Source organism: Chiroxiphia lanceolata, chromosome 2, assembly GCF_009829145.1.
Source record: "Chiroxiphia lanceolata isolate bChiLan1 chromosome 2, bChiLan1.pri, whole genome shotgun sequence".
NCBI lineage: Eukaryota > Metazoa > Chordata > Aves > Passeriformes > Pipridae > Chiroxiphia > Chiroxiphia lanceolata.
The window spans coordinates 19,542,828-19,570,071 of record NC_045638.1 but is presented as its reverse complement, the minus strand read 5'-3'; the positions used below and the strand labels follow the sequence as shown (position 1 = coordinate 19,570,071).

General features: G+C 38.4%; 1 protein-coding gene across 4 annotated transcripts; it reads left to right on the top strand.

Moving 5' to 3' along the window:
- MSL3 (MSL complex subunit 3) lies at window positions 1–24,170 on the top strand. 4 transcript variants are annotated; one of them, XM_032677754.1, is made up of 13 exons: window positions 1–512; window positions 2,494–2,576; window positions 3,156–3,251; window positions 3,815–3,915; window positions 4,625–4,716; window positions 5,569–5,691; window positions 6,137–6,297; window positions 8,172–8,330; window positions 8,601–8,863; window positions 9,248–9,357; window positions 9,543–9,642; window positions 10,077–10,161; window positions 18,834–20,889. In XM_032677754.1, exons 1-13 carry the CDS (start codon window positions 414–416, stop codon window positions 18,931–18,933), a joined length of 1,572 nt encoding a protein of 523 aa, XP_032533645.1. In that variant the 5' UTR covers window positions 1–413; the 3' UTR covers window positions 18,934–20,889. The 4 variants fall into 4 exon arrangements, 3 of the variants coding, with proteins under 3 accessions (XP_032533645.1, XP_032533647.1, XP_032533646.1); XM_032677756.1 differs by lacking the exon at window positions 1–512 and adding an exon at window positions 1,184–1,332 and having other exon boundaries at window positions 18,834–24,170; XM_032677755.1 differs by lacking the exon at window positions 1–512 and adding an exon at window positions 1,184–1,344 and having other exon boundaries at window positions 18,834–24,170.
- Window positions 24,171–27,244: the final 3,074 nt, after the last annotated feature.

The following is a 27,244-nucleotide window of genomic DNA, read 5'->3' as shown; positions in this document are numbered from 1 at the left end:
CAGGCCTAGCGCAAGGCCCTGCCCCGGGGGCACTGGGGCTCCGCCAGCACGGCCGGCAAAACCGCGCCCGGGCGCTCTCGCCTCCCCCTGCTCGGGCTCTCCCGGCCCAGGGCAGGCGGCCGCCCTCTCGCTCGGATGGACCCGTCCCCCGGCCGCCGCCCCTCCCGCGCCCGGTCCCAGCCGCCCGTGCCGCGAACCTCGCGGAACCAGCGGGGTGGGCACAGGTGGGCAGCTTATCCCGGCCGGGGCCGAGCACGACTCCACCGAGGAGAACTGCGGTACCAGCGCACAGCACCTCGACTTGCTCTGCCCCGCCCGCCCCTGCCGGAGGAGCCGGGGGCGGGGCCGCGCCGGCAGCAGCACCTCCCCGCGGGAGCGGGCGGGGCTCTTCTCCTTTGCGCCATGATGAACAAATGACCTCGCGGGGAATGAAATTTAAGTTCCACCGGGGAGAGAGAGTTCTCTGCTTCGAGCCCGACCCCACCAAAGCCAAAGTGCTCTATGATGCCAAGGTGACCGGCCGCGCGTGCCCCTGTCCCCCCTCCGGCCCGTCCCCCCCGGGCGCGCGGGGCGGGGCCGGCGCGCGGCCCGCCTGCTCCCGTTACCGCTCCCGCTCTCCCGTTACCGCTCCCGCCGGGCGCTGCGCGCGCTCCCGGGCGGGAGGCGGCGCGGGAGGGAAAAGGCTGCGGGCCCGACCGGGGATTCGGAGGGGGGAGGCAGCTCTGCCAGCAGCAGCACTTGTTGCGGGAAACGGGCGCTGGCCCGGGGAGCGGGGAGAAGGCGGAGAGATCGCGGGGCGGGGCCCGCCCGCCAGCACGGGGCAGGGAGGCGAAGCGAGGCGGTATCAGCCCCGCCGGGCCTCTCCCCTCGTCATCGCTCCCTGCGGGCGGCTCAGGCCCGTCCCCTGGCGAGACTCGGCTCTGTACCTCCGCACACGGAGCCCCGGGGGCGAGGGGAGCGCGTAGCAGCCGTGTAGGAGCCTCTGGGCCTTTCCCGGAGCGCTGGGGAGCAGAGGCGGGTGACAGGCGATGGGGCCCGGGCCCTCGGGGCCTGGCTGTCGCCACAGGTAGAGCGGAGCCGCCCAGGATTTCTGGGAGTGTCGGAAGCGCTTCCCGCCTTCTATTGTCTGCTGAACACCTGCAAAGTAATTCTGAAATCTGATTTTCATCCCCACAGTTGCGTAGCGTAGATAGATTTATTCCCCCTCGCGCTTTCCCACGCTTGCTGCCCTTCTGCCTTTCAGAAGGGTTTAAGTGGTACCGCTGGTGCAGAGAGTATACGGAAATACCATAGCAAGCAGTGCGCGGTGGATCGTAAGTGTTGGAGTAGGAGGTGACTGATTCAGTAAGGCCTGACCTTAAGAGCAGTAATAGTAATTACAGAGCTTTATGTAAATACAAGATTATTTTGCAGTCCTAAATCATCTCTGCCCAACTTGCAAACAGAGGGTTTTTTTGTTGCTTTGTTTTGTTTTTTGTTTTGTTTTGGTTTTTTTTGGTTGTTTTGTTCGTTACAGAAAGGAAAGTATTGCACCTGAATTCTTGACCAAATCAGTAGTTTTTTCTGGAAGTTTGCTAGGTGCATAGGTCTGTGTTTCTCAAACAGTTTTGATTAGGAACACCACCGTCCTGTAATATTTTGGGCTGTCCTTTTGTTTGTACACATATTCTCATGTTCTGACAACCCCAGCAGCTTTAGTTGCTATCCACAGAGGTATCCTGAGTGCAAAACTGTGTAGTACCTTTTCTTCCTCACTTTCAAATACCCTAAATAGCATAACTGTCCTTGAATCCATCAGTAGTTCTTAAATTCTGGACTCCCAAATTAAACATCACACATGTTTTTAAATTAAAACATCACTGTAGCCTAACTGCTGATACATGATCTACTGAGAGCTTCTCAAGTGCAGGCTGCATGATTCCTTTGTTATTACTATTACCAATACTTTTCTTATTGATCCACTAGATCCATCTTTTCCTTCGGAGGTGCAGGCTCTTTCAGACTGGCCCGTTTCACATGCATGAAAGAGAAAGAAAACAAAGGCTCAGATATTCACAAAGCATTTTAATGTTTTGTGGCTGAGATTCTGTGGTGTTCAACAGGGCAGCATTTCTGGGGTTTATATATAGAGAAGTGTTTTCTCCTGCTTTGTGGGCTTGAGACAGCACACAGGAGAAAACATTAGTAGCCCAAATCTGCATATTCATATTGTGCTACTGCATTGGTTGACATCGCTCTTTGTCTTGAAAGCATGGGATATTTGAGGACAGGACAAAGATGGTGAGCAACCCCCAGTGTTAAAAGTACTCAACAAGAAAGCTGGTTTTTCTGACGTATAGTATAATCCGTATCTTCTGCTCATGTCAGTGTTAACTGGCAAAATAATAAGTCTGTTTAATTTAATTTTCTTTGTTTGTGCATAAACTCTCTAAATACTGGAAGGGTTTCTTTCTTTCACGCTTTTTAATACATACTATACAATGTTTGTTTCAGATTGTTGATATTGTTGTTGGGAAAGATGAGAAAGGCAGAAAGATTCCAGAATATCTGATCCATTTTAACGGTTGGAACAGAAGGTAAGAACCTGTATGTCTTGTTTCAGTTCTCCCATTTCTTCTATTTTATTCTGCAAAGACAGGCATTGCACTGAATATCAAAGGACTGCTGTTTTCAGGAGTATCTTTGGTTTTGTAAATGCCTTTAGTATACTTGCTCATGTTGACACATTGATCTGTATCCATAAATTTCAGTGAGTCAGTTTGATAGCCATGAGTTTAAACTTCATGGGATATCTGTCTGCAACATATACTTGTGGCTCCTAGGTTTCCATTAATAAAAGTTTATGCTTTGTTAAATCTAGACCTGGATTGTTTGGTTATCAAGGCCAGTACATGAGTGCAGTGTCTGACTGCGATCGATAGCGTGTGTTGGTGTTACAAACGCTCTTGCATGTGAAGTCAAAGCTCGAGAGGTTTTAGACAGCAGCGAGAGTTGAAGCCACGTGAATGCAGAAGAACGCAAACCTTGTGATACAGATGTTGCTTCTTAATGACATTAAAAGAGTGCTTTGTAGATTTAATGTATATTAATTCATTAGTAATCATGAATAGCATATGTTCACAGTCATTGTTAATTTTCTTTCTGCTTATCCTTAGCTGGGATAGATGGGCAGCTGAAGATCATGTTCTTCGTGATACAGACGAAAACCGCAGATTACAGCGTAAATTGGCTCGGAAGGCTGTGGCTCGCATGTAAGAAATCCTTTTGGCCTCAAAATGAATGAGAGATTAATTTTCAAATTCAAACAGATACAAGTCTACAAGTGAGCTTGGCCTTAGCTCATGCTGTAGATGGTAGATATGTACTCAGTACAGTCAGTGCATTGTAGAGAGCTACTCTTCTCATGCTGAAGTAGATATCTATGCATTGTTCTTAAGCACCACTCTAAAAGACTAACACTTAATAACTATGTTATTCTTAACTATTGTGCAAAATGCATGTATATTGGATCTACATATTCCCAAAGAAATGTACTTGCAAAATAATTTGGGAAAACCTGAAGTGTTTTTCAGCCAAAAGCAATAATCTAATATTGGTTGGCCATGGCTTGAGGATCTGCTTGAGAACATGAATATGAGCTACTGTGCAGATATTAAGGTGTCCACTCTCAAATAAGCATTGCCCAAATTATTTCAGCATTAATTAATGAAAATAACTGAAACATGTTTCCTGTGCATTTGCATGTAGTTGAATTAGCTAGGGCAAACAAATTAAGTATTAGCCAAATTTCAGTGAACCATTTTATATTCTGTAGGAGAAGAAAGGGAAGAAAGAAGAGACGTTGCAGGTTGCCTGGTGTTGACTCTGTGTTAAAAAGCCTTCCTGCTGAAGAAAATGATGAGAGCAGTGAAAACTGTGAGCTTATTTTCATCCTTTGGTAACTGGTGGGATGTGTTTAACTTCTTGACCTGGGGAGCAGTGCATGCTGTAACTTGCTATCAGGATGATGTAAGAGTGTCATTGTCTTATCTGAAATACACAGAGGCAGTTATATGAAGAAGGAAGCAATAAGATTATTTTTTTCCCTAGTCTACCTGGCACAAAGGTCTGTTTCTTGTCAGCTGACTGGCTGATTTTCACTTTCAAGACAGATCTTTAATTTCCTGCAGTTTTCTTTGTAACTAGAAAGCTAGCAGGAACACTGGCTGGCACTTAAGTGATGTTCTAGAAACTGTCACTGCACAGATCCAGACCTTTTGATTGAATGATTAATGTGTTAATTCCCTGTTCAGAATTAAAGACCAATGAAAAATGAGAAGATCCCTGCATGTTCAGCAATGTAGGGAGCTTTTAAAAGTGAGTGTTTTTAGAGAGGATGCAACAATACTTCTTATAAACTCATCTTACATATTTAAGATGTTTATAGCGTGCTGTAAATAATACTTGTGTGTTTAATTCAATTAGAATTATTCATCCTCATTAAATATAACAAGCTAGTTGTGGTTTTGTGGTGACTTGGTGTTTTATTCTTTTTTTTTTTTTTTCATTGGGACCTGAAATTGTTTGGTCATAACCTCTGCAATGTAATAACGTGAGATAAATATGTGAAATCTCTTTTATGCAGCTATAAGTAGTTCTTCTTCTGATGACAGTGATGAAGGAACAGATGAAGAAATAAAAAGTGAAGAAAGTGACATAGACGAGAGGACAGAAATGGTATATTCATGAGCTCCTTAAGTTAATGGAATTTAAAAATCTGTACTTGAAAATCTGGAAAAAGTGAAGTAGATGAAATATAGGCCACAGGTGGTAATTTAGTTGGAATTAAAACCATAATTTTTTTACTCCTGGTCTCTACTGTTGTTGAGATTTCAAAAATTATGCAGTATGTCATATTCTTGTAGAGTTATTTGATATTAATCTAAAACCACAAATTTGTTTCTTTTCCCCTCTTCCTACACGTAAGGCTTATGTGGAAAAAATGTAAGAGACTAGATTTTCCAGTTTTGTGGGTGCTGTAAAAATTTACTAATCTGTGCAGCTTGGACAATTCCTAATAGCAGCAGGTTCCTTGTGTGTTTTACTGTGACATAGACACGTCAACCCTCATCTTAAATTAAGATGTAGAGGACTGACTTCAAGAAAAAACATTTATTTTTCTACAGTTGTTCTGAAGTAGTGTGGAATCTAAGTAGTACAGGGAGGGTGATCTGAAGCAGCAAAACCTAACAAATCTGTGGTTTGGTTTGGTTTTGGGGTTTTTGGTGGGTTTTTTTTGTGTTGGGGTTTTTTTTTGTTGTTTGTTTGTTTGTTAAATACTTAAGAGAATGCTAAATTTAAAAAAAAAAGTTTTAAGAAATGAATTTGCAGATGCTTTCAAAACCAGTATTGTTAAATAGCTTACAGTAAGGCTATTATCCACTTAAATATTTATTCCATAAATAATACAATTTTATTTTTGTATGAGAGAAATTGATTGTTATATTGCATCCTGACTACTGAAGTTCTTTTTTCACTAATATTTGTGAGCACAAACAATATATTGTTTCCTGCACTGATCTGTTGTAGAAAGAAGAACAGGACACTCATACAAAAAGGGACATGGAAGAAAGAGCAATAAGCATAGAAATTCCTGAAGTCTTGAAAAAGAAGCTTGAGGAAGACTGTTATTATATTAACAGAAGAAAAAGGGTATGAAATAAAAGTTGTGAAATGAATGTTCATGGGAGGGTGAGGAAGATATCAAAAGTAGTTTTTATGTATACAAGTTCTGTTTTTTTTAATTTCGTGGTAAAGGTGAGCTTAGACAGTATAAGGAAGAATACCAATATTGTAGCAGACTTCTCTATAGTTAAAACAGTGACTTGTCATATTTAAGTGTAGTGTTTCAGTACCCAACTGTATTTTAGAATGCAGATTGATTTTAAAGATGGAAATGCAGCAAGCTTGTTAACCTGGCCATGTTTTTTGTTTGATCAAAAATGCGGTTAAAGGGTTGAAATTAATAGCTGAAAAGCTGAAATAGCTTCATGAACTAGACATTTACTGAATTAGTTGGTACATTACAAGCTCCTGTTTTAATTTGGTATGCTTACTAACTGTTTTTATAAGACATTAATTTATTGTTTCTTTTTAGCTAGTGAAGCTTCCTTGTCAGACAAATATAATAACCATCCTGGAGTCCTATGTGAAACATTTTGCTATTAATGCCGCTTTTTCAGCCAATGAAAGGTCTCGGCACCATCAGATGACTCCACATGCTAATATGAATCTTCATTATGTGCCACCAGAGAAGAAGTAAGTAACATTTAGTCCAGTGCTGTTGTCACAAGAATGACCTCGCGTTCTGTTTCATGGCTGCTCACTTCTGTGAGCTTATACCATGATGTGTGTCTGTTTATAAGGCTTAAGGTATTTGACAGATACCTGTAGTACAGTAACGCTGACTGTTTATCAAGTGAGAGTCCCTATATTCGGAAAAGTCATTATGCAAAAGTATCAATATCCTATTTTATCATGTAAGTTTTTGTAAATATTGTGACTCGTTTGGAAGAATGTGTTGCTGTTGTTAATGTGAAAAATTTCGTATCTGATACGAGAATATCCTAGTTAAATAAAACTGAACAGGTTCAAGTTTTATAAAGGATGAAGAATTAATACAAACACTTCTAAAGAACTCCAAGTGCCGGTTGGGTTTTTTTTTTCAGTTGACATATGATCTTAAATCCTAGAGTCAATATGTAGGGAAAGTGTGGGTAGTAACACCAATCCTGTTTGTTAAAGTTAATTGTGTCTTAGTTTCTGTTTTCTCAGCTGAGCTCTATATTCTTTTACCATACTACAAACGAATTAACCATCCATGTTTGCAGTGTGGTGTTTTTTGTTTGGTTGTTTTTTTTCTCTCATGTTAAAGATTCTTGGTGTTAGATGAGACTGCTTCTTTATGTAAGTCTACAGTCTTGTATTTTGTCTAAGAGTGATCTTGACTTGTGTTACAATGTTCTATTTCAGTGGTGTGTAATTACACTATTCCTTGAAATACTTGGGTCTATATGAGTGTCTAGGTTTATGTTGATGTCATTCATTCTTTGACAGGTTAATACTTTTCCTTTGTAGTATAATCTCCCAAACAAAAAGTTAGAAGAAATATCAGAAATATGAACAGAAGGTTGTACACACATTATAATTTTTAAAGGTGCATGTTTAAGGAACTTCTCCAAATGTGTATAGTTTTAGTGATCCATTAAGTAGGAGAGGTTCAGCTGATGGTTTTATTATGTTGCCCTTACTGCTCTAACACTGAAGGTTATTGACCTTATTGGATCTAGTATAATTTCTGCACATGATGGTCCCCCAACCCAATTTAAATGTAGTATTTAAAAAAAACAAAGGCAGTAGTTTTAGCAGCTGGTATGAAATGGTAATAAGGTTTGGAATTTCTAACATGGGTCATTTTGGCAGAATCAAATTTCTATCACCCTACACATATATGCACTTGAAACATGAGAGTGGAATACCTTCATAGAGGTGAGAGGTGTTGCAGGTGGGCTGCACTTGGTGTTCTTTGTTCTGCTGTAACAGCACCACCTAACATTGTGAGTCTTTTACACAAGCTGAAAACTGAAATTCCTAGTAGCCTCTAAATGGAGTGTTTGATTACTGGAGCAGACCATTGGAGGCTGATGTCCAATGGAAATTTATCTGGTTTTGTTGGTTGACTGGATATCTCTTAAGCACAGCCTTAACTGCATCTTAGCAGCTGTAGATCAAATTCTTCATATTCCTTTTAGATAGAGATTCAGTCTGTTGAGTACTTCCTTTTTCTGTGCCTCTTTTTTCAGCCTAGTAAACTTGGAAAAACAAAATAATGCTACATGAAAAACATCTGACTAACTTTGTTTACTCTACAGTAGATTTCATTAATCCAGTAATACAACAGAAAAATTGTGTAGTTTTTTTGAGGTTATGAAGCAGACTTTTAAAAAATTTGTAACTCTAAGTTAATGAGAACAATCACTGTCTTTTTAAGTATGCTTTTAATCACTTATTACTTAGTGCTTATATCAGCATATTGTAGTTATGATATCAGTGGTCCATCTTTAAGGGCAATTTTATACAACTGTGCTGAAAATTTTTGACATGCAACTTTTCATATTCTTTTTCCCCTCTAGTGTTGAGTTATGTAAAGAGATGGTGGATGGGCTGAGAATAACCTTTGACTTCACACTTCCATTAATTTTGCTCTATCCTTATGAACAAGCTCAGTTTAAGAAGGTGACCTCATCAAAGTTCTTTCTTCCTATCAAAGAAAACTCAACAAATACTAACAGGTAGGTTGGATATAAGGAGTTTAATACTGCTCATCTCCTCAGTAAAATGTAGAAGAATGTCGTATTTGTGGGTTTTAACTTTTATTTGAAAACAAGTATGCTTCTGGAAAATAGTATTTAATAGAAGGCCTCATCACTTTAATAGTTATTGGGAGGAGACTGTCTCATCTGAATAAGTGTTTAACAAGATGTGTGAAACTGGGAAGAATTTCTTTTGGGGGGGGGGAGCCCTCATCTCTTCAGTTCTGTAAAGCTGCCTTAATTTCCTAGAAATCAGGAGGAGCTTTCCCCAAGTCCTCCTCTACTGAATCCGCCCACGCCTCAGTCAACTGACAGCCAGCCCACCACAGGGGAGCCGGCCACGCCGAAAAGGCGGAAAGCTGAGCCTGAAATCCTGCAGTCACTGAGACGTTCCACCCGCCACAGCTCCAACTGCGACAGGCTATCGGAAAGCAGCGCTTCCCCACAGCCGAAGAGACGTCATCTTGAGACCCCAGCTTCTATGCCTAAGCTCTTCTTGCACCTGGAAAAAAGTAGCTTTTGCTCTTCAAATTCTTGGTCTAAACAAAGTGTAAAGTTCTGTTCTTTTTTTAATGCTGTGTGAACTGTGAGTTGTGTGATTGAAGTGGGAGTTCATTACTTTTTGTATCAATTATTTATCTCTGAAGCACTATTACCAAAGAGAGAAATATAACGCAATATTCTCAGTACGCTGGTACTGTATTTTTCCACAGTATTCAATGAGCTGCATTTCTGAAAGCCTATTTTAGGATAGCTTTTATTGAATTTCAGTGTTTAAGACTTCAAACAGTTTAGCAGCAGACCTTAGTTGAGTTTAATGGCTTACAGTTTCACAAAACAAGCAATAAAAATTTATTTCTGATTTCATTTGTTTTGTTTTTTTTTTCTTTTTGAAGAAACCCCTGTCCATAGCGGGTCGTCTTCACCAATAACTTTGACTCCTAGCAAAGAAGGGAGCACAGTTTTTACTGGCTTTGAAGGCAGAAGAAACAATGAACTGAATGAGGTAACAGATTTTAATGTTACTACCCTAGATTCCATAATTAAGGGTTTTGTGGACCTCAGAGTTGGGCTATGCAAAAAAAGATTTTGTTGGTATTACTTATCTTTACATTTGAAGTTCTGTACAGACTAAATTATTTATGATGTTATAAAGATTTAATAACGAATGTCCTCACCTTTCATGTTTAGGTTTTGTCCTGGAAATTGATGCCAGAGAATTATCCACCAAGTGATCAACCACCACCTCCTTCATATATCTATGGATCTCAACATTTGCTGCGGATGTTTGGTAAACTGATGAAAAACTCTCTGCTCAATCGAAGTTGCTTTATTTTTTTTCCTGTTGCTTATACCTTTGTGACTTTTCTGTTTACTTTATCGCATTAAATTTTATTCTTTGCTAAATGTACATTTTAATCTATTTAGAACTCCTAGGCTATTCATAGATTTGGTTATCTTTTACTGGCTCTGTAAGCCTTCATTTAAGAAAAGCAAAGCAGTGTTACTTCCAGAACGCTATCAAACATCATTAAACCAAGCAGCATTCACTTTCTCAGCATGTTCCTATTTAGTAAGGCTTTGCAAGATCAATGAGTAACTTGCAAGGAAAAGTGGAATCTGTGGGGAGAAGAAATTTTTATATTCTTTTCTTTATACTGGATAAAAGTAATTAAAAGTTGCTTTTACAAGAACAGGTGTAAACATTATTTCTTTTATTTACAGTAAAGCTACCAGAAATATTGGGGAAGATGTGCTTTCCTGACAAAAACCTAAAGGCTTTAGTAAAACACTTCGAAATGTTTCTGAGGTAATGTGACACAATGTACCACAGCAATGTTTCCATTGTTACATAAATTGAAATGTCCTGGAGTGACAAAGAGGGTTTAAAATAAGATGTTAATTTTCCATTACTACAAGAATATGATAAAATTAATATAAAATTTTAACAATAACAACTTGAGTAAAGATTAATATAAGATTTTTCTATTCTGTGACTCAGATTGAAGGGAGCCTGAATTTCCTACTTGAAGTTTTGAGAAATACAATGACAGAGAACTGAAGTTGGAAAGTTTGTTACTATATATAGAATGACAAGTCTTGGTTAAGAACCATGTTTATGAAGAAATTCAAAGTCTACATTGTTATTTTTTTGAGAGCATAATCTTGAGAGTTTTGACTTTCAGTGACATAAGCAGGGGAAGAAAACATGTGCTTTAAAGCAGGTTTTTAATTATGGTCGATTTTTTAAAAGAGATATCTGTCTGAATTGAGCTTTGAACAGCAAGGTTTCTCTGTGATGTAGTGCAGTGTTTTTTAGAGATACCCAAACGATCTGAACACATGAGCTCCACAACTGGAGTCAGTAAGCTCATACCTGCACCATGATCAGCTTTTATTTTTACCAGGTGCTGTAGTTAGTATCTATGCATGACAGTGAGGTGATAGATACCTAGTGTGGCACTGTGCTGTGCAACATCAATACAGTGGAAAATAAAATTGCTAAGAAAGTTTTGTAAATGGTAAATATTTGGAACAAATGTTGAAATTGTAACTTAATTTTTGGTCAATGACTTTAGTAACCACATATGGAAAAGTAACATAACATTACTCTAGCATAAATATAAGTCCTATTAGAGATCAGAGAGATGAAAGCTTAAATATGCTTTTACTTAAATTGTTTATCAAAATGTCGCAAATGTCAAAGTTTCTACAATACAAAATTTTTCCCTGGAAGCATTTAGTTGTTAAGTGTTGCATCTCTCTCTTTTGTCAGATCCTTGTTGGCATTCAAAGTACCCTAAAGTCAAACAGGACAAAAGTAGAGCTCGTTGTTGGAAACCTGTTTTTGGAGTGAATATTTCTTAGGGAACTTAACTCACTGTGGATCAGATCAGTTTTTATCAGACCTTTACCTGTTCAGATTCTTCTGTGTTGACCACAGCAGGTCTCTGCTTTTTAACATCATTAATGCAGTGTTTTCATACCCATTCTATGGATGAGCTGTACTGGAATAGAAGAGAGGAAAGGAGAAACATGTCCCCTACTCCCTATACAAGTAGGGAGGTGGCTAAACTGAAAGTTCTAGTGGTAGTATCTGTGTCTGTCTTATTTTTCCATCTGACCATCTCATTGAAATGCTTATTCATCTCTAAATAGCAATAAATCACATCGGCATTTTTAGGTGAGATAGAACTGTGCTTTTGAAGCAAATCTTTTGGGAGTTCCCATTTACCAGGCTTTGTGTTGGGATGTGGAGTGCTCAGAGTACACAAGCTGCATTCCTTGTAGAAAACACTTAAGTGTGCTTCAGTCCCCAAGACCAGGCTACAACTAAACCAAAATGGCCCCTCAAGGCAAGCATATCTGCTACAGCAAAATATTTGAAGGCTCTTAGTTTTTTCAAGTGCTTTCTTTTTTGACAGTGCCAAAAAAGCTTCCAAGTTACAGTTACTTCTGTAGGCAGCACTTGGTCTTTGGTAGCTTTGTCATAAATACTCTTCTTAGTCTAGTTTCCTTATCAGTTATGCTGTGTATTCAAATAGGTAGCACAGAAACCATGCAGATTATTAGATTTTTTTTTTCTTCAACACATATTCATGGTACTTTAGCATGTCTTTCATTTGGGTATATATTTCTTTGTCCCATGTGTCATTGAAAGTGGTCAAACAATTACGTTTTCTAGGAACTTGTTTATGCTTGATTTTTATCACAGAAATAATTCTGCATTATCTATTTCTAGTTACAAGAGAAAAGTTGAGATTGAGGTGACATCTTATACTAGTTCTTCAATTTTCAGATTCTGTCTTTTCCTTTTTGGGAATGAATTAATGGACATTTATTATAAATACTTTATATCAGTTCTATTCTGGCTTACTTTTCAAAGAGTAAGAACTGCCCTACAAGATCTGTACACATTAGATGATAGCAGCCAGTTTACTTGCGGACCACTTAATTTTTTTTAGTGAATTGCTCTTGAGTGACAAGCTGAAGTACTCTCCATTTCTTTATTTTTCTAATAGCAGACAGAGGATTGATGTGTCTGTTCACATTAATAAAACTGCTTCTGAATCTTCTTTGAAGTCTAGGTAGAGTAGTCCAAGCGTAAGCAGTTTATATATTTTTAAATAAAACTTCCATGTAGTAGACAACTGATTTAGTTCTTGCATAGATACTGATTTAATTTTGAATTATAATTTTATGGCTAAAATTTACGGTTTCATTTAACATTTATACTGTTAATATCTGAGGAACTGAGACTTATTTAATACTTTGTCTAGAAGCTTGTTTTATTGAGTTTACTTAGTACTTGATAGAGGCATTAAATTTTCTTTGAGATGCTACATGGATAATATTTTCCAGTCATGCCCTCTGACTGCTGCGAGACAAGATTGTTCTCAGTTTCCCAGACAACCCATATTTTTGAGGAATGTATGAAATGCATCTTTTTGACTTTCTTGTTAAGTAGAAGCTGTACCCTTTGTGCTTAGTGCAGCTTTCTACAAGTGTGCATAATGAAAATTTCTTCAAGGAGAACATGAAAGTTGATTTCTCAAGTATAGAGTTTGCAGATGTAAAGAAAATCAATTTCTCAAATTAAGTACAAAATTCTGAGTCTTAAATTATTTAGTTTGGAAGTAATTCATAGCACTTGCAGTCTGAAATAGACTTTAATGACAGTCATCAGGTGGTTTCACCGAATTTCACTTACAGTTTGAGTTTAGTCTTGAGGAGCAAGCAGTGGAAGCTCACAGAATAACTGGTGCTTACTCACTGGTATTCCAATAGTGAAGGACTCCTGATTAAATCTTCCTGCCTGTTAATAGTTTCTGAGTAGAGAAGATATTATCTTTTAACTAGTTCCATTATTTCAGCCATTTTTAAAATGAAATACTGTATGGGCTGTATTTTATGATTTCTCTTTACTGTGAGGTGCCTAGCATGGCTCCAGAGGCTGCTTCAGTGATGAGAAATGATAGGCAAGAAGGTGCCAGTTTCTGGTTTGCTGTTCCCATTGATTTGAACACAACCTTGACTTGGAAAACTGTTTTGGAATCAGAGAAGTCGCTTCTCAGGACTGTTGTCCAACAGGAACTACTTAAAAATTAGGAGACATTAGACATAGCATGTCTGTTTTTACAATAGCAAGACCCATCTTCACTGAGATAATTTCAGGATTGTATTGTAGGAAAAAAGGCAAAGCTAAGTGTACAGCACTTCAGGAAGACAGGTATTTTGACTTTCATGAAATGCAAAAGAATAAGTCATGAAATATTTCTAAAATATTGCTTCTAATATATATTTTTCAGATGAGGCCAACATGTATTCTTTTGCGTTATGGAGAACTAATTTCTTAATGCTCTCTAGTTTTGCAATTTATCTTTAGTTTTGAAATACTCCCAGGTATTTCAAACTCAATATTTCCTATAAGCTTAGATCTCTTTTCTTTTTCCCTGATGATTTACAATCAGCTTGTATCTATTGTGCCACTCTGCTCCATGGGTAGAAAAGTATTTTGATACTGTTGAGCACTTTCTGAGAAGGAAGCCAAATGAGATTGTGACCAAATTAGAGAACTGTAATAATAAAATGTATGTATAGAAAGATGACAGGTTGTTTCAAGTAACCTTAAGAAACAGAACTCTGGTTTTGACAGCACATTTGGAGTGTAGTAATTGTATATGTGCAGTGGTGAATTATCACCACTAGTCTGTGCTAATGTACAATTAATGAGAGGTTATTAGTGTCTGAGAATGAAAAAATGAAGCACTGCACATGGTGAATAGAAGAGAAAACACCTTTAGTTAGGTCAGGTTGCTTTGTGACAGAATTCCTGCTCATTGTGATTCATTGTGGCTTAATAAAGTTGCAAGATGATAACTAACTAAAAATCACTTTCTGATAGATCATAAAGAATGCAATTATGCCAGTGTTTGTTAATATTGATTATTAATCGATCCATATTATTGAACATATTAGGGTTTTTTTGGTCTCTCAGTTTTTGGGATTAACCAGTTACTTGGCAAAAAGTATCTGTGCAACACTGCAGTTATGATATACTATAGAACTTCATGACATTGGAGCTTACATGTGAGAAAATCAGGTTTTCGAGTATAAATTGAGGTGTGGGTTTAGAGGGCACAGACATATAAAAGAATATTTTTTTAAAAGTTTTGAAACATTTTGAAGTAATTCTGTTTGCACAGTGCCTTATTTCAGGGCATTACTATCATTTATTTGGACTTTGCTATATGCATTGAATGGGTGGAAAGGTAATTGCCATTTTAGGTCCTCTCAAACTTTTGGCGCCTTGATGTTGAATGCTTAGTCAGTGAGTACCTGGTATCATACAGGTTCTTATTTTCAGAGGGCTTTTGTTTGCTTGGTCTGCAGAATATGCTCATCTGTGCTTATTGTTCTTGACTAAAGAACAATAAGCTTTGGTTGCTTTGCCAAAAATACTTGCTGAAACTCACCATGTGGATTGCTTGTCTTCCTTCTGCTTATCAAACCATGAGTGTTTGGGTACTCAAGTGAGCATATTGATGGTCAATGGCTGAGGTTTGGATCACACATCTAAACTGAGAGGTTGCCCAAAATACTTTACATGTGCTCCAGTAGCTTTTTAGAACGCAGCTCTAGGGATCTGGCCTTACTACGAGTGGGTCTTCATCCTCAAAACAAACCAAGGACTCCAGTATTGAGCTCTTGTAGGGCTATTTTCCCAAAAGTGGTACTAGAAGTTACCACTTCTAATGATCAGTCAGCCTGATTATTGGAAATGCTGTGTTGACAGCTTGGCATCTTCAGAGTTCTCTGCCCTCTCCCTTAAAAGGCCAAGGGCAATGGTGTTATGATGGAGTTTTTGCTGAGGATCTTTTGCTCTGAACAGCCTTCCAGATGGAGATAGGCCTATAAATTGAGGAGATAACTTCTTAATCTGCAAATGACATTTCTTTTGATGAGGTGACTCATAGAGTTAGGATCCATAATGCTCTCTTAGCAAATTCCTTTAGATAGATCATTACAGTTGCCTTTCAAACAGCACCTCTCTCAGGCCACTGATCTCTTCAAAGCATCTGCTTACCTTCTCGAACTCTGTAGCAGAAGTGTTTAAGATGTCACCTTCCTGGGAGCTTTTCCTTTGGACTCTGTGTTCTTATACCTTAATGGCTGAGGTTGTCTTTCTAAAAATTAAAGTTTTCCTTTCATTGTCATTTTCACACTTTTTGGGCTGTCCCTGCAGTTTGTTCATGTGATAGTAGCTGATGTTGAGTAGAAATTTTTTTCTTCATGCAGAGACTGTTCTGGTAATAAGTTGTGTTGACGCTGTCAAGACAAGGCCCTTTTTGTTATAAGGTGACACTGTTAAAGCTCATATTAATTCAGTGACTCGTGTAGATAAATGTTCCTGACATGTGTCAAGTGGCCTTCTGATGTGGATAGTGATAATTCTGTGCCTCTTTTGTTAGATCTGCCTGTATAACTCAAAGTCAGGTGGTAGTATATTTGTGAGGCTATTGCTTGGAGTCACCTGAGGTAAGCTTGCTTACAGACTCCCATGCTTGAAGATCAGAACATAGGAATTCTTCAAGCTAAGTTGCCCACATGTCTGTTTCCCTTGTCTCCATCCCCTCTAGTCCTTTGAGAAGTATTGCCTCTACCTGTGGTAGGGAGGGAAATAGCTGCATTGTACCATGTTACTCCTATGTTCTAAGCATGAGTGTAAAACATGAGTTTTCTTTTTGAGGATGCTCATGATGAAAAAAGCGTGCAGTCTTGCATCAGTGTGGACTGTGCATCTCAGAACTTGGTTACTCATAAGCAGTTTCATACATCAACTATGTAGGTGTATGCATATGAGCTCTATAAAAAGCATAAAAGTGGAAAAGGCAATAATGCAACAGGTGACTGAATTGATCAGCTTTGTGAGTTAAAAGTAATGAAACAGTTTCTGAGTAACTCAATAGCAATGTGCTTTCTAATCTATAGCTGAACATTGGTTCTGCCTGCTAAGTACAGCTCCCTCTGTCTTTAAATCTTGGCTCATGACTTAGAGGTACCATTGTAGTTGATCCTGGAGCTATTTTAACTTGTCCAAGAGCAAAGCATTAGTGAAATATCCACTAGCTAAGAGTCTTAGGAGACTCCTAATATTTCTGTGCCAGCGTTCTGCACTGTGATGTAGTTTGAATGGAAAACAGCTTCAGAAGGGCCCTGCTCTTTGTGTACAGATATAGAAGGGATTGGGACAGAACCTGACCATGTGTTTCTTTTGGCAGTTTTCTCCCACTTCTCTGCAGAAAATAATTTGTTTGCTAGCTCTGGGGTATTTTGTTTTTCACAACTGTTCCGTGGAGAACAGGGAGATGTACATTTGACTGCGTGCATTCTGCCTGCCTTTTTTTTTTTTTTTTTTGAGCTGTAACTGTGGCACAGCATCTCAGTTAACGTTTCTCATGTCTACCAGCTGTCACTTCAGTATGCACCAAACTGGCATGTATGACTGATCTTAAACAAAAGTCAGGAAATTTGTAAGAGAAAATGAGCTTGTTTCCCATTACTTGCTGTTAGAATTCTTGGAACTGTCAGCTAACCAATGCCCCCTCTGAAGGTTCCTTTGTTTTAGTGTTCTTTTAAAACATGTTTCCTAGTATGATCCAGCTCTTAGTACTCTGTTTTACTGAATGTTATCCAAAGACACTAAGATTTTCATTAGCCCCTATAGTTAGTTGGAGTCATCAACTTGTGTTAATGAAGAATTATTAATTAAATACCACTTGTAGCTCATCTTAATCTTGTGTTTTCTAAGCATGTTAGGTGCTACTCTGTTACATTTTAGGCCTTACCACACTCAGTTCACACAAACCCCTTGTATCGCAGAAAATGATTGGTAGCTCAAGTCAGAGGTCATAGCAGTTGATGATTCAGGTATTTTATTAGCTTCTAAATTGCCCTTATTTCAGTACTCTTTTGTAGTGGTTTGAAACATTTTACATCGGAAACCATTCTAGGCCCCCCTGTATACTCTTAATTACAGAGCTCCTATGAAATAAGCAAGTATGGAGGAAGTTGACAACATGCCATCTGAATTAATGATGACATGCTAAAGGATTGTATACAAGCTGAAAAAGCTTGTATTTCTCACTACTTTTTCTAGACTTAGTGGGATATAATTAGTTATTCCTCCAGTTTAGCACTTGTTTGATACCCGTGTTTAAGTACAAGGATTGGAGGTGTGTGGGAAAAATCAACCTTTTTTTGCTTATCTACAATTTTATGCTGTCACAATTTGCTGTGAGCTCTGAGCAATTAATATACTCCTTATTAAATTTAAATTGGTTTATATAAAGAGTTTTGCCAGTATTCTTTGATGCTTTTGCTCTGTTAAGATCAAAGAATTCAGACAGTGTAGCAGTGAGTGAAGTTGGAAAAACACTGTTTTTTCATTTGGACTTTCTGTGTCCAGAGTATTGGTTCTGCAAAACTGAAGTCATCACCCTGGCCACTGTTTCTTGAGAAAACCCAGATCACGCAAATGACATTGTTTCCTGTCATTTCTATTGCTTCCTCCTCTTAGCTCGGAGAACCTGTAGCTAACAGTTTGCCATGTTTATTGATGCTGATCTTTAATATCCAGGTATTTTTGAAGGTCTATGGGGTTTTTTTCTGAAGTGCAGCTTGATTGTAGTCTTGAGTTTAAGAACTGTTTTGCCCTTTTGCCCCCACTTATATACCCAGTGTCTTTGATTACAAAGGAAAGAGCAGAAAGCTTATAATCATTTTAGCTGTTTGTTACTAGTGTTAGTAGTAGCACTGTTTATTCTCATTTTCAGTCCTAAACAAGGAAACTGTTGTGTATTAGAAGAGCAGGAAGACATCATAAAATATTGGGTGCTTGGCTGTTTGAATAATACTTTAAGACCATGTTGCAGAAATAGGAAAATAAGGAACTGGATTTGCAAAGCATGTGTTTTGTCTTTGAGAACCGTATTTAAATCAGATAGTCCTGAAAGATGGAGACCCTAAATGCACAGGCACATGAAACATGAAATCATAGCTTTACCTACCTTAAAAGATACAGCTTGACTTAATGGTTCCTGGCCATTTGTATAAGATACTGACATGATAACTGAAAATACTGGTTGCGACACAAATGAAAATAGTATGCTGAGCAGGTAATTTACAGCAGTTGCAGAAAGATCTCTTTAACTTCTTTTTTCCTTCTGTGATAGTTCTTGAGATTCTTTTTCTGAGTGTAGCTTCAGCTTTTGAATTTTTTTTAATTGATAGGGAAAGGCTGTTTCTCACTATGTAAAACTTGTAAAAAATAGGACAGGTCTTTTGTATGCCAAATTTCAAAGTGTAATAATTCTTAATTCCCAGGCTGTGGTTTTGCTGAGCTTAAAAATTAATTTGAAAATAACATTTCTCTTAAATGTTTCATGTTCTGTTCCTTTTTTTGGTGTGCTTTCTTCTCAGGTTTTTAGCAGAATACCACGATGATTTCTTCCCAGAATCTGCTTATGTAGCTGCGTGTGAAGCCTACTACAGTACTAAAAATCCTCGGGCAATCTACTGAAGTTATTAATAAGGATTAAATCCTACTATACATAGACCATGACAATGCTATTCTGCTACGTGGCTACAAGATGAAGATGAAAAAGGAGTTAAAACAACTTTTAGAGTTGAAGAAATTGGAAAATATCTTCCGCGATGGTTGGATTACTTAGGAATGGAGAACTACTTTTCAGAAATGCGTGTAGACAGCATTGTGAGTCACTTAGAGGATTGGATATAAACCTGATTCCAGATGAATGAAGAAGCCTTGTTCTGACTTCTAATGCATAGGACTTCACAGGACTAATAAAGAGGAAAGGAGGCAAAAGCAGAGGCATTAGCAACAGGACATTTTCATGAAGATAGATCATCATGCTGTCTCATTTTAGCTCAGCCTCTCCTGCCTGAGAAATAAGACTTGACTACACATAAAGAGAACATCTCTTTACATAAAGAGAACATTTAACTGGTGTCTTATGAATTGTTTTCCTCACAAATTACACTTCATTTTGTGGAACCCTCATGATAGAAAAGATTGCTTAATGTAAAGTTGGCTTTGCTATTTGGCTAGCATGGCATCTGCCTCAAGAATGACTTTGTTGCTTGAACGAAAGATGTGTTGCTTACTTTGCGTTTTGCAAAGGTGAATATAGCCCTTTCATGGTAAGACTGCCAGATTTCCAAGCAGACCATACATTGCTGGGAATTCAGCATTTACTTGGCAATAAATGATTTCCAGAGCCGTTATGAGAGAACTGTTTTTCTACAAGTAAGTGGAGAAGTCAATAAAGTCATCGCAGTTTAACTGGCAAACTTCTTTTCTTAATAAAGTTCACAGTGGCTGCTGTGTAAATGTGTGATTTTCACTGTCTAAAACATCTTGGTTTTGCTTAATTAGTATTTTTGAGGGTGCTAAGTGTGCGAATAATGAGAAGTGGGAGCACTGACAACATACGGAGAGAAGCCTTTTCTGTATCATTGGGTGTTCTTCTGCAGACTTGAAGGATGTCTCTTTAGACAGTTTTAGACACTTTGGCTCTGGAAATAGCAATTCAGTGAGAACTGAGTTCCTAGAAATCTGACAACACATTCAGTAGAAATTAATTGAAACATAATTCTTGTCATCAAAACCTCATCCATGACTTAGCATGCTGGCCTTCAGAACACTCTGCTATGTCGAGATAGACACAGATTTTGAAAGCACAGGGAGGAAATAAGACTCTGGCTTACAGACCACTGCATTAATCACTCTGTAATCCTTGGTTCAGAAAACTTCTATTAGAATGCTGTCTGTAATGCAAAACTCAAGTTTCCTCACAGATTTACAGAAACCAATAATATGGAGAAATCATCTTTCAAATGTAAATGGCAAACTTAGTCTAAGGCCAAAGAAAACCTGAAATCTGCTGTTGACATGCATTGTTGCTTTTCAGACGGCACTGCTGTGCTTTTGAAAAGATATGAATTAGCTTAATTCTAGCAGTTAAGGTTCTTTTTAGAGAAACTTCTATGAAGAGTCTCTTAAACTCAATGGTTGTTAAACCAATGCTTGACATAGACACATGCAGATTTGGTGATTGTTAATTCTAAAGATTACTATTTAGCAGTACTATGTTTTAAATGCATTTCTGTTGTACCAAGAAGCCCCCACGTTTAAGCTTTCCTCATTCTCAAGTGAGAAGTTTTGAATCTCCAGCAGAATCGATATATGCCAAAATCCACTTTGCCAACGTTTCATTCTAGGTTTAAACAATGTTTCTCTAAAAAGACAATTCAACAGAGCACTAATGACTCTCTGACATGAGCTTAGTCTAGGAATGCTGTCTGAAACTTCATCCTTTATCCTTTCTACTGCAGGAATGTCAGTGTATAATATGGCAGGTCTGGTTTTGTTCAATTGTTGGTACAAGGCAAGTTATGAACAGCATTTAAACCTTATTGTATGACTCTGTTTAACCATTAAAATGGCAATTTTTGCTTGTGGGTGTTGGGAATACTGTTGGTATTGCCTTGTTGATACTTTGTGGTGATGCTCAAAAGATGTGAGGGGGGGAAAATTCTGAAGGTTCAGTTAGTGTAGTCTTCACCTGAACAAACTTTGTCATGAAATTCTCTTGGAGCTGCTGTTGGATATAATGTTACAAACTGTCTTGCTCTCATAACAACCAGAAACTTTTCTCAGAAGTTGCACCTTTTTTGTGCTTCTTGACACTTCTAATTGATACAACTTTCCCAGACACTATATATTTGAATTAAAAAAAATTAGGCTTACATATTCAATTACATATTTGTAATGTACATCTTTGACATCCCCCTTCTCTACTGTCACTCTTCCTTTACAGCATTTGTGGTTTTATACCTGATTTATTTATTCTTAAGCTGCAGGAGTGGGAGAGACTTGGAGAAACTTTAACCAGATTGAGTTAGAGGGATAGTTGTTACTAGTCTTGAAATACATAGAGACTTACCCTAGTGTGGGCCCCAACATTTTCTTGAAATGTAGTGTTCAAGGGTTCTTGTGGCTGGAGGAACCTAAGTAGTGTAGTTATACTGCTGGTGTGAATCTGTAGCTCTTTGAATGTCCTTGACTGATCAGATATTTGATGGGATTCATATCCATCTGAGATGATGAAAGATGCACTTAACTGTTTGTTATTCCCTGGTCACTCTTTGTAGAGCTACTCATATCAATGTTTTCTAACCTGATTCAGTCAAAATGGCTTGGGTTAGCTGAAGGAATGTGAAAACCTGACTGAAACAGGTTAGGGAGCCTTTAGGGAACAAGTCTGCTGGCAGACTTCAGAGACAGCCTCCTGCAGAGGAGGAGCTGAGCTGAGAAAGCAGGTTAAGGGACAGTGATAGTTTGCACCAACGTCCCTGTTTGTACAAGTCACATGTGCTCTGCTTCCAAAGGAAGAGGGGTTTGTTTGTGTATTTAAGGGAAGTATCCTAGTGTGATTACAGTGCATACTTATACTGGTAAGTCTCTATGCTGAAGGCAAATCCTTCCACTTGCCTTCAGGAGTGGAGTGCTTCCACAGTGAGTGTGGTGTCAGGTTTTGGATATGACTATTCTTGGGAAAAGGCAGAGGGGAGGAATTGCAGCATAAGTTTAAAAGCAGATGATGCAGCTGTTGTGGTGTGGAAAGAGTGCTGCTGTTTGTGTACCTGAGGTGCTTGGTCTGTGCTTACACCACTAACTTCAGTACCTGCTCTGACTTTGTCAGCAGGAAGGTGCCTGAGTAACTCGACAGTAGGCCACAGGACTGTGAAACTGCCCTTATGTAAAGTGCTTTACCTAGACAGTAAAGATTACCAAAGAAGAATAAATGAACAGAATATAACTTTAATATTCTTCTGCTTTATTCTTGATTTTAGGTTTGATTTTGTACCTATCATGCTTAAAAAAAAAAAAGAAGATACTGTTCTTTGAAGTGCACTAACTAGAGTTGCCATGTTGCCTTTTGTTTTGCTACTGTGTTTTTCAAGCTCAGGCTTTCCTGCGGGGTCCTTTTCTGCTGAGATGACCAATGCAGAAGTGACAAAGTGCTAATTTAAAGTATATTCCATGTCCAATTCTAAAAGCAAGCTTATGCAGATGTTAGGGTTTCCCTTGGCACTTGATGTGGGCTTACATCATGTGTTGTCAGCTGTTTCGTTGGGAATGTTTGATGGGAGCTTGTCAAACAGTAGTATAGGATGACCTTGCTCTGAGTTATGCCAAGAGGAATGTTTGTAGTCAGAGGAAATAAAAAACTGATTGGAAATAAAAAGCTGTTAATGCTTTTCATGTTTGTATCATAAAAAGTGTTATCAAGACATTTGGGAAATACACTGGAGAGATTGTTATTGGAGTTAAGATGTATATGTATATATTAAATCCTTCATTTCTTGAAAATGATAGATTTTCCCTGCTGGAGTCATAAGCATGTCTCCCAGAAATTTGTATACTGGGGTGGAAATAAGCTTTTCAAGGCAGGGGGAAGGAAGGAACATGTATTATCCTTAACCAAGCCAAGTCTCAAATCAAGCCTTTGTTGTGGTAGTTAGCTGTAGAAAAGCACTATGCTGACTGTTGGACAGAGGGTCTTGTTTTAACTTCTGGCCTGGTGCATGTCTGATTGTTTTTAACTTCTTGACCTATGAACAGAGCTGGAGAGCAAGTTTGCACTTCAGAGCGCACAAAGTCTACTCTCTAAATTCAGGGATAAAATGCCAAATAGCAGCAGCAAAAGCATACTTAGGCCAAATGCATAAAATATATATATATTTGTCCTGTGTGCTGTAGTATCTTTGTGGTATGAGGTCATGGCATTCAATTGCATGAACAAGTCAAGTTACCTGTTTAGTTTTCTATGTAAATACATGATAGTGTCATGAGGTTCCCAGGAACAACAGTTGTAGATGCCATGTTACATTTGCAGTGCATTTGACTGTAATTGGTACAACCTCGATGCGTTTGCATAGTCAGTTTTTTCACTTGCTTATGAAACAGTGAATTTGGAGGGATTTTCAGCTTTCTATGTAGTTGCATCATTTTTCTGTATGAAATTAGCGAATACAGGTACTACACTTTTACAGTCAGATGTAGAAACACAGTGCGGTGTTTCTGTCTCAGTTTTTAATGGCTTTTACTTCAATGACAACACCCCTCATGCCGCAACTTCCAAACCAAAGTTTGGAGAATATATTGCCTCGGGAAAACGTTATCAGCAATGACTGAGTAGCAGATGTAGATGCTTACTAAGATCTAACTTAATGCATCCTCCCTATTGCATGCATTATGTATTTCCCCCTTCCAACTCATATAGCAGATGACTTTTTGCATTAAGGCTAAAGATTATAGCAAGCTGAATAAAATCAGTGTATTATAAACTCGTGCTCAAAGATGAAAAGAAGTCTGTTTTAAAAAAGAAAGTGTGAAGGGCGAATGAAGTACACATTGTTCCTTCTGTCGGCTGAGAGTGGTTGCTCCTGTCATGTGAGCTGGGCAATATTTTGAAGAGAATGAACAAATCTCAGATGCAAATTGATAAATCCTAGCACTAATACAGACCTTTAAAAATGCCTTCTAAGGAATGGAGTAATTTCTCTGCCATTTCATTGCTAGAAATGGCAGAAAGTTTTGATTGAGAAGGGCTTTTTCTCTTCTCGATACAAGACATTGTATGTACTTCTGGGGAGAGCAACCCAGGTATTAAAGTGTTGAATCATACAATATGTTTATGGGGATATTTCAGTGTGATGCCAGAAAACAAAGTATGTTTATATAGCAAGAAATGTAGAGATAAATGGATTTAGATCCTGGAAAATGAGCAGCAGACGCCTCCATCACAGCAGTAGCGTGCAGGTTGTGCTTCTAATATCTAATGTCGAGCAGATGTTCAGTTTATTAAAATTTTTCTAGTCTTTAATTATAAGCTATTAATAATTACTAATATGATAATTAAGCTATTAAAGTCCTTGAAACAAAAATATGTCTGAAGTATTTTCATTCTTTACTTCCTTCTTTCCTAGCTTATATATTTCTAGTAGTCTAGAAAATTTCAAAACTATGCTTATGAGGTTCATGGAGAGGGGGAGAACGGTTCTGACTCAGGCTAAGCAAGTTGCATGTTAAATGTTTAGATGTCTCCGATTCCTTCTGACATACAATCATCACATCTGCGTTACATATAATTAGGTTTTTATTTGTAGACTTGAAAGTAGAGCTGAAATGAAAGAGTCAGGTGAACTGAATTGTGTAAATATCTAGTTGAATTAATGGACAATTTAAATACACCTGAAATTAGTTCTACTGTATGTATTTATGGGGGGAACGGGTTAGTTTTAAATGTGGCTTTCTGATTTGTCTCTGTTACTTGATGCCAAGCATTGTAAATGAGGGCCTTTCTCTAAAGTGTAAAATTGATTAAATATCAGCATGAGTAATCAAAACGTCAAATTTTGCCATCAATTTTAATTTGAACATACAAATGCTACCATCCCGTGTTATAAGCAAAGAACCATTATAAGCAAAGAGCCTTCTTTTTGCAGCAGCTTCTTAGAAATACAGTGTGTGACAAATCTGCTGCCACGTGGCTGGCCTCGTGAAGGTGTTGTTCTCAGTGGCAGGACGAAGGTAACCTGCAGCTCTCCACTAAGCACCTTCAGCCCATGCAGAAGGTGCCCATGGTCTTCCACTGGTGGACTGGGGGCAGTAAGCACTCAATGAGACAATCCTCGGATGAAATAAACCTTCACAAGTTGCCTCTTACGTCTGTATTTCAATGGCAGCAGTACAGAGAGTGCTTGCATAGTTGATATTTAGTATAAGAGTTTTCATGGCTTACAACCTTCTGTTTTGTAGGCTGCTGAGTTAAAAAATTTGAAGTAGTTTTGTTTAGGTTTCACATGCATGATTGAGTAGGAAGTAGATTTTACTAATTGTTTTTAATCTGAATAATGAGGAATTTATTTTCTGTTGCTGTGAGTGACTACTGCAATGATATAACTTCTTTGGCACCAGAGATTTGAACATTATTTTAAAAAATCATTTATTAGAAACAGGGTGAGTAGCATCTAATTGGACATGTCATAAAGATTTTGTTTACTAGCAGATGGATGGTATGACACATGTCATGTATATACACTACTGCCAACTGTAGGCATTAGAAATCATGAGTCAGACGCTTAGAAGTCTTGAGAGTGGTTAAGAAAATGTGACAATTAACTCCTGGGGTAACATGAGTCAAGCTTGCAACAAGGCTTGCTTGAGACTTTAGAAAGGAAAACGGGATTTTGGCTAATCGCATGTCCTTTAGAGTTGGAGCTTTAGAAAAAAAGAACAAAACCTTGCAAGACTGGCAATGAAATGATGATTTGGCAATGCTCTAATAGGGCAGGATGTCATTAATCTGAAAATAATCAAGAGACTGAATTTATTTGTGAACATCTGTGCAAACATAACACAAGCCTTGGATAGCAAGGTTTTCTGGGTAGGAAGGTTATATTCACTAATCTACAAAACAGTCTGCCTTTGCCAAAGGCATAAATCTAAATTTGTAGATTCAATTTTTTAATTGTTTGGAATGACTATTAATAAACTGAGAGAGATAAATTGTTTACCATAGTAACAAAATTACCCTGTGCATGATGATGTTGATGAAATCATGCATCAGAAGAAAACAGGAAACAAGATGAGAACACTGTTTCTATGCTGTTATATGCAAACCTCATATATTGTTTATGTTGTTAGACCCACTCTGAATTATTTGTCTCTCTTCTGTTGTGACAAGACAACAAGTTGTCACTGTTGCCTTAGGCCTGGCTATGTCAAAGGCAGTAGGTGCCTAAAGAAAAATCTAGGCTGAGATCTGTAAGCTAAGGGAAGCAGTCCACAAATCCTTTCTTTTTCTAAATCTAGCACAGCAATCTATATTTCTAAGTTTTTCCCATTTAAGTTATTTAGATATGAAAAAGACCAGTGGAGCTTTTAGCACCGATGCCAGGTTTGTGAGGCCATGTGGGATGTATGGATTGAGCACCAGTCTTAGCACTTGATTCTGCTGGAGGACATGCATTTTGCCCATGGTAGTGCAACCTATGTTATAGCAAGAGCAACTGCTCTAACAGGAGGAGCGGGCTGGAAATGTGGTGCCAAGTCCTTTTGATACAGTGATTTAAAGGTTGTTTAGAAAATGGGAGATCTAGATTTGGTAGCTACTCCACATGAGAAGTTTTGCTATGCATTCTATCAACCCTGTTGCATGAGGCTTCCTTTTACACTGCTCATAACACTGCCTCACTGCACAGAAAGGGCAGTGAGAGCCATAGACCTGGAAAGAAGAATTTTATTTCTCATTGAACTGGAGAGTAACATTTCCACTTGCTTGTTCTGATTTCCCCATACAGCTCTTGGATTCTTTTTTTTTTGCACACCTTGAGGACAGCCTTGCCACCAGCCTGCTAGGAGATGCTGAAGTAATTTATTTAAGGAATACCAGGCCCAGGTTGAGAGTATTTTGAGTGGGTCGAAGTTCCACTATAAATCTGAAATTTTGGGTTCTTCTGGTAAAGGCTCAAAAAAAACCCCCAAGGCCCCCCCCCCCCCTCGGTTTGTTCTTTTTGTTGCTGCTCAAGCACGTAGGGTAGGATTCAGCCCAACAAATAGGGATGATGGATTTGAAATACCCTTGTCTGGACAACTTCTATAGTCCTTGAATAGAAGAAATACTTCCAGGGTGGTGTGGCTGATTGATCTTACCCTGAAGCAGGTGTAGAATATGGGATATTGATACCTACTCTTTTCTTAGAGAAAGAATCTAGAGTCAAGAGCTTGGCACAAGTGCCTC